At 39.9% G+C, this 12479-nt stretch overlaps 1 protein-coding gene across 2 annotated transcripts in view; it reads left to right on the top strand.

The window, feature by feature from the left end:
• Positions 1 to 12479, top strand: part of IL18RAP (interleukin 18 receptor accessory protein) — a 62620-nt gene that overhangs the window by 43712 nt on the left and 6429 nt on the right. For both annotated transcript variants that reach the window (XM_073614760.1, XM_073614759.1), the window contains 3 exons: positions 2729 to 2883; positions 9717 to 9860; positions 12269 to 12457. In XM_073614760.1, the coding sequence (XP_073470861.1) occupies positions 2729 to 2883; positions 9717 to 9860; positions 12269 to 12457 (488 nt within the window). The remainder of the gene's footprint in view (positions 1 to 2728; positions 2884 to 9716; positions 9861 to 12268; positions 12458 to 12479) is intronic.

Here is a 12479-nt window from a genome sequence, read left to right as displayed (position 1 = left end):
AATAAGGAGGTCCCGATTCTGGTACAAGAAGGTAGCAATTTATCTCATACATTTGCCCGTTTATAACTCCTACATAGTCTACACCAAATCCACAGAGAGCCCCGCCCCCTTCTTAAAAGTCATAGAAGAAGTAGTCACGAACCTCATCTATCAACAAAGTTCCCCCCCCGGAAGACCTTCGCTCTGATGCTGTTAGTGGACTTCATGAATGCCACTTCCCGTACAACATTCCACCATCTGAAGCAGGCCGAAGACGGCGAAAAAGATGTTGCGTGTGCAGCAGAAGAGGATTTCAAAAAGATACCGGCTTCCATTGTCCCCAGTGTCCCTCCTAACCTGGCCTTTGCATTGGTGAATGCTTTGAACTTTATAATACATCCCTAAAATATTAGCCCATATTTTCCCCATTTTCCTCATCTGTGCTGACCATTTTCCATGCTTCCCCAAAAAACCATGCCACTGCCTTCCACGTGAACTGACCCTGGCCTGCTTTTTGACTATGCCTCTGCCTACCGTTTGGACTGCTTCCACGTGAACTGACTCTGGCCTGTTTTGTGACTATGCCTCTGCCTACCGTTTGGACTGCTTCCACGTGAACTGACCCTGGCCTGTTTTGTGGCTATGCTTCTGCCAACCGCTTGGACTGCTTGCACATGAACTGACCCTGGCCTGTTTTATGGACTATGCTTTTGCCTACCGCATGGACTGATCTGTTGCCCTGCTACTGTAGTACACAGGGGTCTCATATATATGAGGGGCTCCAGAATAGTTTTTCTGGATGGAGAAAACAATTTTTTTTGTTTTCTCCGGGTTTTGTAATTTCCGGACTAAGGTCTGGAGTCCAGAGGCTTCATAGAGATTTGGGTGGGTCGAAGCCTCTACCCCTGTGCACAGGTCTTACACGATTGCGGCCCTCAGCCTGTTGCTGAATTACTGCCACCATGCCTTTGCCTGCCGCATGAATGGACCACACCTCTGCCTGCTACCTGGACTATGCAAATAATTAGCTGTAGCTAATGAGTGTCTGCAGTAACAGTGTACCAGGACCAATATTATGGCTGTGCTGGCTGTCTCTGCCTGGACAATTTCTATGGACAAACGCTTTGGCTGTGCTGACAATATCCTTGTGGTGACCATAGACAATATTACTGCCTGCTGCCTGGATAATTACTATTGCTGTCGCTAAGCATATCCCTGACTGCTGCCTGGACCAGTGCTCTCTTCTGTGGACACTACTAAAAGCACAGGTAATACTTTTTTTTTTACCCTTTCCACAATAGAATTTATTTTGGATTGTAATTCTTGGTATGTACATGCTATGTGTTAGAAATATGAAGGGCCTTCAAAAATGATAGGTTGCCAGGAAATTATCTATGTAATGTATGCTCCTAGAACACCTGATGGTGCTACTTGGATGTTGGGCCTTTGTATGTGGTCAGGCTGTGTAAATGTCCCACACATGTGGTATCGCCATACTCAGGAGGAGTAGCAGAATGTATTTTGGGTGTAATTTTTGCTATATATTTGCTATGTGTTGGAAATATCTTATAAATGAACAACTTTGTGTAAAAAAAATGCGTTTTTATTTTTTTCCCACATTTTCCAAAAACTTCTGGAAAAAAAATAACCATTCAAAAGACTCACCATGCCTCATAGATTATACGTTGGGGTGTTTGCTTTCCAAAATGGGGTCATTTTGTGGGCAATTCCATTGTCCTGGTGCTCCAGGGCCTTCAAAAGTGTAATAGGTGGTTGAGAAACGAGAGTGTAATTTATGCTCGTAGATCGCCTGATGGTGTTACTTCAATGTTGGGCCTTTGTATGTGGCCAGGCTGTGTAAAAGTCCCACACATGTGGTATCCCCATACTCAGGAGGAGTAGCAGAATGTATTTTGGGGTGTAATTTGTTGTATGCATATGCTCTGTGAAAGAAATAACCAGTTAATGTGACAATTTTGTAAAAAAAAAAATCTTAATTTTGCAAAGAATTGTGGGAAAAAATTACAACTTAAAAAAACTCACCATGCTACTTACTTAATACCTTGGAATGTCTACTTTCTAAAAAGGGGTCATTTGGGGGGTATTTGTACTTTTTCTGACTTGTTAGTACCTCAAGAAATGAGATTCACCTGATGTACTGAAGGCCTGATCAGATGTTTACAATTTTCAGTGATTGGCACCACAGTTTGTTGACTCTATAACTTTCACAAATACCAAATAATATACACTAATTTGGGTTATTTTTATCAAAGATATATAGCAGTTGGCCAAAATGTATGAAGAAAAATTACTAATTTGCTAAATTTTATGACAAAAACAAAGAAAAAGGCAATTTTTCACAAAATTTACGGTCTTTTTTTATTTATAAGACAAAAAATAAAAACTCATTAGTGATTAAATACCACCAAAAGAAAGCTCTATTTGTGTGAAAAAAAGGATGCAAATTTCATTTGGGTACAGTGTTGCATGACTGAGTAATTGTCATTCAAAGTGTGAGAGCACTGAAAGCTGAAAATTGGTCTGGGCAGGAAGGGGTTTTAAGTGCCCTGTATTGAGGTGGTTAAGTAAACACAGGTTCACTTCATAATATTTTCTAATGTTGAGTTGCAAAGTGAACAACCCCTACTATTGTAAATCAACCCCACTGTCTTTTACATTGTGGTTAAACATAAAAACATACTCTCTTTTTTTTCTTGACTGTTTATGCTTTTGTTTTATTGTCTTTTAGTTCAAATATCACTGTTATTGGTGAAAAGGAGTGCTTCTTAACAATCACTCTGGATAAAGTAACTGAGAATGACATTGTTGCAAAATTTTGCTGCTATGCTGAGAATGCGGTGGGCAATGTAACGACAGTGGTCACATTATCATTAAAGCAAATAGGTAAATGATAGGCTATAATATGAAGTACAATGTATTTTTAAGTGGCTGTTATAAAGTACCAAAGTTTGAACTACTTAAAAGTGTATATAAACTTAACAATGACATTTTGTAAAACAAGGGAAGATTGGGTTTCCTTGTGCCTTTACATATTGGATTTGTAGTACACAATACATTATATCCTCTTATCCTACAAGATACACTGCAGTGCTAAGCACACAAGCAATTTTACGGCACAGGTTATGGGTAATCTAAGCTTTGGGGTCAATTCACAAATGGATATCAAATGAGAGTCATGTGACACATTCAAAGTGATAGTAAACCACTTGTACCTACAGGTAAGCATATAATAAGACTTACCTGTAGGTACTGTGAATATCTTCTAAAGTTTGCCCAGTTTAGGAGATATTCAGTGTGCATGCAGCCAATGGCATCTATGGTGCATGCGCTCTGAAGGTCCAAAAGCTGAAGGTCCGTAAGCTGCCAACCCGAAAGGAAGACCAGGAGGAGATGTCAGCTGTCTCAGCGGTGACATCGCGGCATGGGAGGGCTTCGTTCTAAGGTAAGTTTCTCATAATGCGCTAGTATGTGATGCATACTAGCACATTATGACATTGCCTTGCAAGATTTTTTTTTACAACCGCTTTAATCCAAATATCTTATGCAATATGAAAAATGTTAGTTCACTACAGGATTATTATTATTATTATGCAGTATTTACAGCAAATACTAAGAATTACTCAGTAAATGTCTATAATTCAATTAACAAAAAGAATTTGGTGTGAGTTCTCCCCATAATCCATACCAGACAAACATACTAGCATGCAGCCTGGCAAGCCAGGAAAGGGGGGGGGGGGGCAAGCATACCCCCCACCCTGAAACAAGCCTGGCCACATGTCCTCAGCATGGGGGAGGTGCTTTGGGGGGCTCCTGATTCGAACTTGGAACTGTTCCCTTGTTCTGGAGCAAGGTCTTACACTCACAACACTCCAGACCCCTGATTTGGGCTCCATTACAGACATGCAATATGCAACATGCAACCTGTCTGATTAAAGCAGAATTCTCTGCTTGATACAGACTGCTAATGGTAATAATTCTCAGACTAAGAATAGTAGGGCTGTACAATATTTCAGTATACATAGACATAATAATGCCTCCTTCTGAACATGGCCCAAAACGTGTCAGCATTCATATAATATTGCACTGTACATTCTGCTCATATATACATACAAATCTACATTAAGTGTATATTGCTAGCCCTGCCACATACTATAGTCTACATGACATTTCATATCCGGAATCACAGAATCACACTTATCATTATAATAATCAGTATAATAGTATTATTAGTATACAGGAAATATACAAGAAATATACAAATCTCATCACTGTGATTTTTCACATGTTTTGTCACTATCGGTATCGAATAAATATAGATAGAGTGATAGTGGTTTTCCTCTGTGTTCTGTCTTCATGGTTTCATAATTGGGTGATGAGTAAGAACGTAGTGTTACAACAATGTGTTCAGAAGTGACTATCTTCGTAAAAGAGGTTAAATATACACTGTTTAATATAAAGATTAAAATTGTGATCTGATGCCCATAATGCTATGCCTCCATCCTGAAACAATTCACACACAGAACAATTAACTTGCCCATGGGACTTTAAATGCATAACATAATGGAAAAAAATACATTAGTTGAACAGTGAATTGGTTAAACAATATCCATTTATTGAACAATAAATGAAAATCCTATACATTTGAGAGCTATAAAAATACCAAGCTGATATGTTCCAACTAGTATGCATTGATATACAGTGCACAGCAAACTGATATAGTTTATTTCATATACATGTTACACATAACCAGATTAGTAAAACATAAAAAAAATGAATCCTAGAACTTGATTTGTTTCGTGGATGTTGCTTTACTTCATCAGGAGTAGATATCATCAATATAAGATATATAAACTAGAAAACAAATTCAAAGAATATATATTAGAGCACTCCCTAAAAATAAGGGGAGTACAATACTGCTCATACTAGTGTCCTCAAAGGAGCCTAACTTACAAACCAGCTTGAAAGCTAAAAGGCAAACCAAGCAGCAGCACAGGAGGATGTATGGATACAGTTTAAAAATGCTTGCAAATGCCTGAAGCCATGTCTAACAATTTATGATTCACCTTATGGATGGGGTCAGGACTATCATCTTTGGCTCCCTGTCTTCTCTTGGCAATTGTCCCCTCTTCCGTTTCCTCACAGGGTAATCCCTCTATGAGTTTCCTTGCTCCTTTTCCAGAGTTTCTGCCCTCCTGTGAGTCCATTCTCCCAGGTACTTGGGCTTTTTACAAAACCCTTTTGCTATTTGAGCCTCTGCTCAGGGGCGTACCTAGAGCATTTGGCACCCAGGAGCCAGGTTAGGGTGGTATATAGTGCCAGGTCAGGGTGGTATATAGTGCCAGACTAGGGTGGTATATAGTGCCAGGTTAGGGTGATATATAGAGTCAGGTCAGGTGGGTATATAGAGCCATGTTAGGGTGGTATACAGTGCCAGGTAAGGGTGGTATATAGTGCCAGGTTGGGGTGGTATATAGTGCCAGGTTAGGGTGATATATAGAGCCAAGTTAGGTGGGTATATAGTGCCAGGTTATGGTGGTATATAGTGCCAGGTTAGGGTGTTATATAGTGCCAGGTTAGGGTGGTATATAGTGCCAGGTTAGGGTGATATATAGAGCCAGGTTAGGTGGGTATATAGTGCCAGGTGAGGGCACTATATACAGTTCAGAGTGCTATATAGTGGTATATGTAGTGGTATATAGTGTCAGTTTAGGGGGGTATATAGTGCCAGGTTAGGGTGGTATATAGAGCCAAGTCAGGGTGGTATATAGTGTCAGGTTTGGGTGTTATATAGTGTCAGGTTTGGGTGGTATATAGTACCAGGTTAGGGTGATATATAGTTCCAGGTTAGGGTGGTATATAGTGCCAGATCAGGGTGGTATATAGTGCCAAGTTAGGGTGGTATATAGTGCAGGTTATGGTGATATATAGAGCCAGGTTAGGTGGGTACATAATGCCAGGTTAGGGCGATATGTAGTGCCAGGTCATGGTGGTATATAGTGCCAGATCAGGGTGGTATATAGTGGCAGGCTAGGGTGGTATATAGTGCCAGATTTGGGTGATTTATAGAGCCAGGTTAGGTGGGTATAAAGTGCTTGGTCAGGGTAGTATATAGTTTCAGTTTAGGGTGATATATATGACCAGGTTAGGGTGGTATAAAGGGCCAGATAGGGTGATATATAGAGCCAGGTTAGGTGGGTATAAAGTGATTGGTCAAGGTAGTATATAGTGTCAGGTTAGGGTGGTATATAGTGCCAGGTTAGGGTGTTATATAGAGCCAGGTTAGGTGGTATATAGTGCTAGGTTAGGGTGGTATATAGTGCCAGGTCAGGGTGGTATATAGTGCCAAGTTAGGGTGGTATATAGTGCCAGGTTAGGGTGATATATAGAGACAGGTTAGGGTGGTATATAGAGCCATTTTAGGGTGGTATATAGTGCCAGATCAGGGTGGTATATAGTGCCAGGTTAATGTGGTATATAGTGCAGGTTAGGTCGATATATAGAGCCAGGTTAAGTGGGTATATAGTGCCAGGTCAGGGTGGTATATAGTGCCAGGCCATGGTGGTATATAGTGCCAAGTTAGGGTGGTATATAGTGCCAGGTTAGGGTGATATATAGAGCCAGGTTAGGTGGGTACATAGTGCCAGGTCAGGGTGGTATATAGTGTCAGGTTATGGTGTTATATAGTGCCAGATCAGGGTGGTATATAGTGCCAGGTTAGAGTAGCATATAGTGCCAAGTTAGGGTGGTATATAGTGCAGGTTAGGTCGATATATAGAGCCAGGTTAAGTGGGTATATAGTGCTAGGTTTGGGTGGTATATAGTGTTAGTTCAGAGTGTTGTATAGTGCCAGGTTAGGGGAGTATATGGTGCCAGGTTAGGGTGATATATAGAGCCAGGTTAGGGTGGAATATAGAGCCAAGTCAGGGTGGTATATAGTGTCAAGTTTGGGTGGTATATCATGTCAGGTTTGGGCGGTATATAGTACCAGCTTAGGGTGGTATATAGTGCCAGGTTAGGGTGGTATATAGTACCAGGTTAGGGTGGTATATAGTGCAGGTTAGGGTGATATATATAACCAGGTTAGGTGGGTATATAGTGTCAGGTTATGGTGGTATATAGTGCCAGGTCAGGGTGATATATAGTGCCAGGTCAGGGTGGTATATAGTGCCAGGCTAGGGTGGTATATAGTGCCAGGTTAGGATGATATATAGAGCCAGGTTAGGTGGGTATAAAGTGCTAGGTCAGGGTAGTATATAGTGTCAGGTTAGGTGGTATATAGTGTCAGGTTAGGGTGGTATATAGTGCCAGGTTAGAGTGATATATAGAGCAAGGTTAGGTGGGTATAAAGTGCTAGGTCACGGTAGTATATAGTGCCAGGTTAGGGTTGTATATAGTGACAGGTTAGGGTGGTATATAGTGCCAGGTTAGGGTGATATATAGTGCCGTGTTAGGGTGATATATAGAGCCAGGTTAGGTGGGTATATAGTGCCAGGTTAGGGTGGTATACAGTGCCAGGTTAGGGTGGTATATAGTGCCAGGTCAGGGTGGTATGTACTGCCAGGTTAGGGTGGTATATAGTACCAGGTTAGGGTGATATATAGAGACAGGCTAGGTCTGCATGTAGTGACAGTGTGCATTACTCAGTCACTTACAGCATGTCAGGTGATGAAGATTTCTGGGCTGCTGTGGTCTCTCCTCCTCTTTCTTCTTTAGCTGCGGGAGGGGGTCAGCCTGAGGGAAGGAGTCTGTAGGAGGAGTGAACATCCCCAAGGGACAGCCTAACTTGATGAGATGACAGGGGGAAGGTACAGACAGCCTCCCCCACACCGCTGGGCTCTCTGCAGATCCAATCAACTATTTACAAAGCTGCAATGACAGGGAAAATTCAAGGGTCCCACATGCACCTGGTGTTCCTGGGCAGTGCCTGACACCCCCCCAATGTGTGTCACCTGGGGTAGACCGCCTTCCCTTGGTACGCCACTGCCTCTGCTGATGTATCCTATGGGCCTGCTGACCCTTCTTATTTTTCCAGTGTGCCTGTAGCTGCTGTTTTGGGTAATTTGTTGCCCACTCCTTGAATTATTGCTTGGAGTCTAAGAAACAATTCCTGTGTCCTCTGCTGTATGATTAAGACAATAGGAATTTTGATGTACATGTAAATTCTATATCTTGGTGTAATGTACAGGAGAGAGGTCCCTCCCCTCTTTTTTCTGTGGTCTCCTTGTTGCATGATACAAAACTGGAACCCCATTGAATATGCAGGGTTTGCATTAGATACACTAGGAGCAGTCCCAGCAAAGCTTTTCCCAGTGTCCAATCAGTTGAAGGTATTGGCATATAATCCATGGTCTAAGAATCAATTCCTGTGTCCTGTACTCCAAGATATAGAAATTACAGGTCCATCAAAATTCTAACTTTTTTCATCTTATCAAAGAGATAAAACAAAAAAAATATTGTAGAACCTACAATTTTGGTTTAGTAATGGGAATAGTGGGAAGCAAGGTCATTCCGCTGTTGCGGAAATTTTGAGACTAGAGTCCCTAAGAAATATTAGAAGCCAGTTGGTGAATCAATCCATTGGCAACTATCTTGTCAGATACTCAGATAAGCCTATAAAATATATAGTACAATGGCAAAATTGGTAGAGTTACAAACATACCAAATCCTTTCTGGCTAAAAATAGTGGTCGTCTGGAGTCAGGTAGCACAATTTTAATTGGTTATTTATTTATTACAGTTATTTATACAGCACTGACAATTTACACAAATACAAATTGTGAGAACTAGCTTCAAATGATAGAATTTTAAGGACATTTTTTATGTCTTTTCTTGTCCAATTTTTAAAAAATCAAAACAATGCATAGGTTTCTTTTACAGGGGTTTTCTGTATTTCAAACAAATACACATAAGGTCAGAGCAGCCTCCTGTCTTACACTTGCAGTGCAGCTGCTTTGACCTTACATTTTAGGCCCTTGTCTGTCTCCTCCAGACAGTTCTTTTACAAGCTATGTGCATATACCCAGCAGCTCCCTGCTGTACTAACTCCCACTTGACTCCTAGGTGGAGCCCTCCTGACTCCTGGGTAGAGACCTCCTCTGTCTGCTGCGGTTGAGCCCAGAACCTATGATTCTATGATTCATGATTCTACCAAAAGTCCTGCACACATGTGCTCAATTGAAATGTTTTAATGACTAATTTTATATTAGGTTAATTAAATAGTCTCTGGTTATCCATGTTCTGTTTACCATGTTTAGCTAAGTACTGTTAATGATAGCCATTAGCAATTTACAACAGTTTATAACCAGGTTGTGCAGACTTGCTAAACCACATTTAGATAACCCCCTTCCCTGCTCAAGCTGTCTCAACAGAACTCATGATACTGTTAGGATTTTACAATCTACTGCTAAGAATGTTAAATGGAATTTATTATAGCCCGCTTTCTAAAATGTTCAATCCTATGTTTTGGTCACTGAATTATAAACTTTTGAAAAAATAAGTGACACATTGTTTAATATAACTCCCTATTTTTTTTACTCAGTTTGGGGGTTATTGAACCTCATTTTTATCATACACCACTATTTTTGCATGATTATTATCAATAACAGTTTTTCAAGAGCTTTTTCCAGTGGTTATATCATGTCTGCTAACTGTGTCAGTTGGTGAGCTGATCATACTGTATCAGCCTTCTTATATATGTTTCTTTTCTCATTTTAACAGACATTGTATTCTTGACATATATATTATGTGGAGCGGTACTGCTTCTGACGATATTACTAATAGGGAGTGGAATGATTTACCTTTACTGGATAGAAATAGTTTTGCTTTACCGAAATTACATATCGAAAGATGAGACCATTGGAGGTAAGATTCAACATAACCTGTTGAATTGTATACTAAAGCACGCTGCACATATAACTTTATGCTAATAAATAGATTGTACTACACTATGTTATCAAGACTGTTTGAGGACATCAATAAGATTGGGGCAAAGATCCTTATGCTAGTCTGCCCTAAATGGCAAGAAGAACAATTATGCTTTAAATCTGAGGATAGGATCTAATACTAAGGCAGTGTGACTAATAGAAAGTTAGAATTCTTATGTATTTGTTTGTTTTATATGTCAAGCAGTCTACATGGAAGCTTGCCTTTTTGAGAATTCAAATGGCCAGCAAGGGCACTCTCAATGGACAGGGAAAGGGTTAGATTGGATTTTCAGGTAAGTAAGCTCCAGTAACAATGTCAAATTAAATCAGAGAGGCCCACTGAAGAGGTTTTTTGGACATGAAATGTAATAGCAGACATCTTGTGCTATTTGACTTTGGGCAGGACTTTTACTGTTATGGCCAGATGCAGACCTTTATGGTGTGTTGCTGCAAACAGTTTAACGTGCATTGTGGTAGGCAGCCAGTTAATTTTGAATAAGGTCCTAAAACACAGTAACTGATCTTTTGATGGACGTCCACTTTTGCATTGTGATGTTTGGTATATGTGTCTTCAGATGGCATGCAAAATGAATGGCACTGCACCACACAGTGGTTTGTGCATTAATGTGTGTTGCAGTACTGTGCCACAATGCAAAGGTGTGAATCTGAACTAAGTTTCGAAATTAAAAAATAGTTGGCAAGTTCACCTTAATAATAGGCACCTCTTCTAGTGGATGCAGGATAAATGCTCTTTCCTCCTTGCTTAGAACAACCAGGTAACCTATTTTAAAAAAAGAGGTAAAAAAAGCATTTGCCAAAACTGGCAAATATATAATTTAATAACATTCACACAACATTTATACATCAATATGTGTGCCAACACAGGTAAATATATATTTGAGTTACATAGAAAAATTGAGAATTATATCTAAAAATGTACTATAAATATGCATCTATACCTACATCTGCTAGTTTGTCATATGAACAGTCATTGCTGGCCATTGTAAAGTACATTGTAAATTCCTGTTGCTCAATAGACTGAAAAACACAGTCCAATAGAATATGTATGTGGCTTTGTGAAGAAACTCAATGCTAAAGCTATAGAACAGGGTGTCCAACCTGCGGCCTGCGGGCCACATGTGGCCCAAGACGGCTATGAATGCGGTTAAACAAAAAATCATAAACTTACCCAAAAATGTTGATTTTTGGGGGGGAATTTTTTTGTAAAAATGTATTTACACTTCGCCAACACCTGCAGCTGAAGAAAAATTTGACAGTGTCTCTTTACTGGACTTTTATCTTCCCAAAAGAAAATCTGACACCCTTCATAATTATGTCTTACTCATGTCATCAGTTTTTGGCCACATCTATATTTGTGAGCAACTATTTTCAAGGATGATGCACACGAAGTGCAAAATTAGAACCAAAATATCTGAGGAGCACCTTGAGAATTCATTGAGAATTGCTACTACATTCATTAAACCAGATATTGATGCATTGGTTTATGTTGCTCTCTTTTACTTTTATAATAAAAATATTATAGAAATATTAAGTTTTATTACTCAGATGGGTACATCTATCTATACCATTGATTGTTAAATTGTGATCTGCCTGACTTTTTCTGCTCATCGGCTATCCTCACTGTTATGCCACGTACACACGATTGGATTTTCCAACGGGAAATGTTGGATGTGAGCTTGTTGGCGGTAAGTCCGACCGTGTGTATGCTCCATCGGACATTTGTTGTCGGACTTTCCGCCAACAAATGTTGGCTAGCAGGTTCTCAAATTTTCCACCAACAAATGTTTGTTGTCGGACTTTCCGATCGTGTGTACAGTCCGTCGAACAAAAGTCCACACATGCTCGGAATCAAGTACGAGCCGGAAGCGCTCGGTCTTGTAAAACTAGCGATTGTAAAGCAGATATCACGTACGTCTTTTAGGTCATTACATTAATAATTGTTGATCAACATTTGTGTGACCGTGTGTATGCAAGACAAGTTGGAGCCAACACCCTTCGAACAAAAATCCACGGTTTTGTTGTCGGAAAGTCCGATCATGTGTATGGGGCATTAGTGTACTTTACTGTATGTGTGGCCCAAGAAAATGCAATTTTTTTCTAATGTGGCCCAGGAAGGTCAAAAGCTTGGACACCCCTGCTATAGAATAAGGAGTAGTAGTGAGATACAACTAGAGAAAACACAACAACCTTACTCTAATGTTGTAACAATTATGGTGTAGATGGACATTGTAAGTCATGATGTATAAAAATTCACACAAATGATTCACACAAATTACAAAAGTATAACAAACAAACAAAATAATACTGTATCATATTCTTCTACAGATGATAAAGACTTTGATGCTTTTATATCATATGCATCACAAGGCTCTGAGCTGGACATGGAGACTATGGAAAGCTATTCTGATAAATATGATGAAGAGAGATTTGCAATCCAATTGCTACCAGATGTGCTGGAAGACAAATATAATTACAAACTCTGTATCCTGGAAAGAGACATTTTGCCAGGAGGAGGTGAGACAAGGAGTAGACCGTC

Source organism: Aquarana catesbeiana, linkage group LG02, assembly GCF_042186555.1.
Source record: "Aquarana catesbeiana isolate 2022-GZ linkage group LG02, ASM4218655v1, whole genome shotgun sequence".
NCBI lineage: Eukaryota > Metazoa > Chordata > Amphibia > Anura > Ranidae > Aquarana > Aquarana catesbeiana.
The sequence above is the reverse complement of the archived record's forward strand: the minus strand, read 5'-3'. Positions and strand labels throughout refer to the sequence as shown.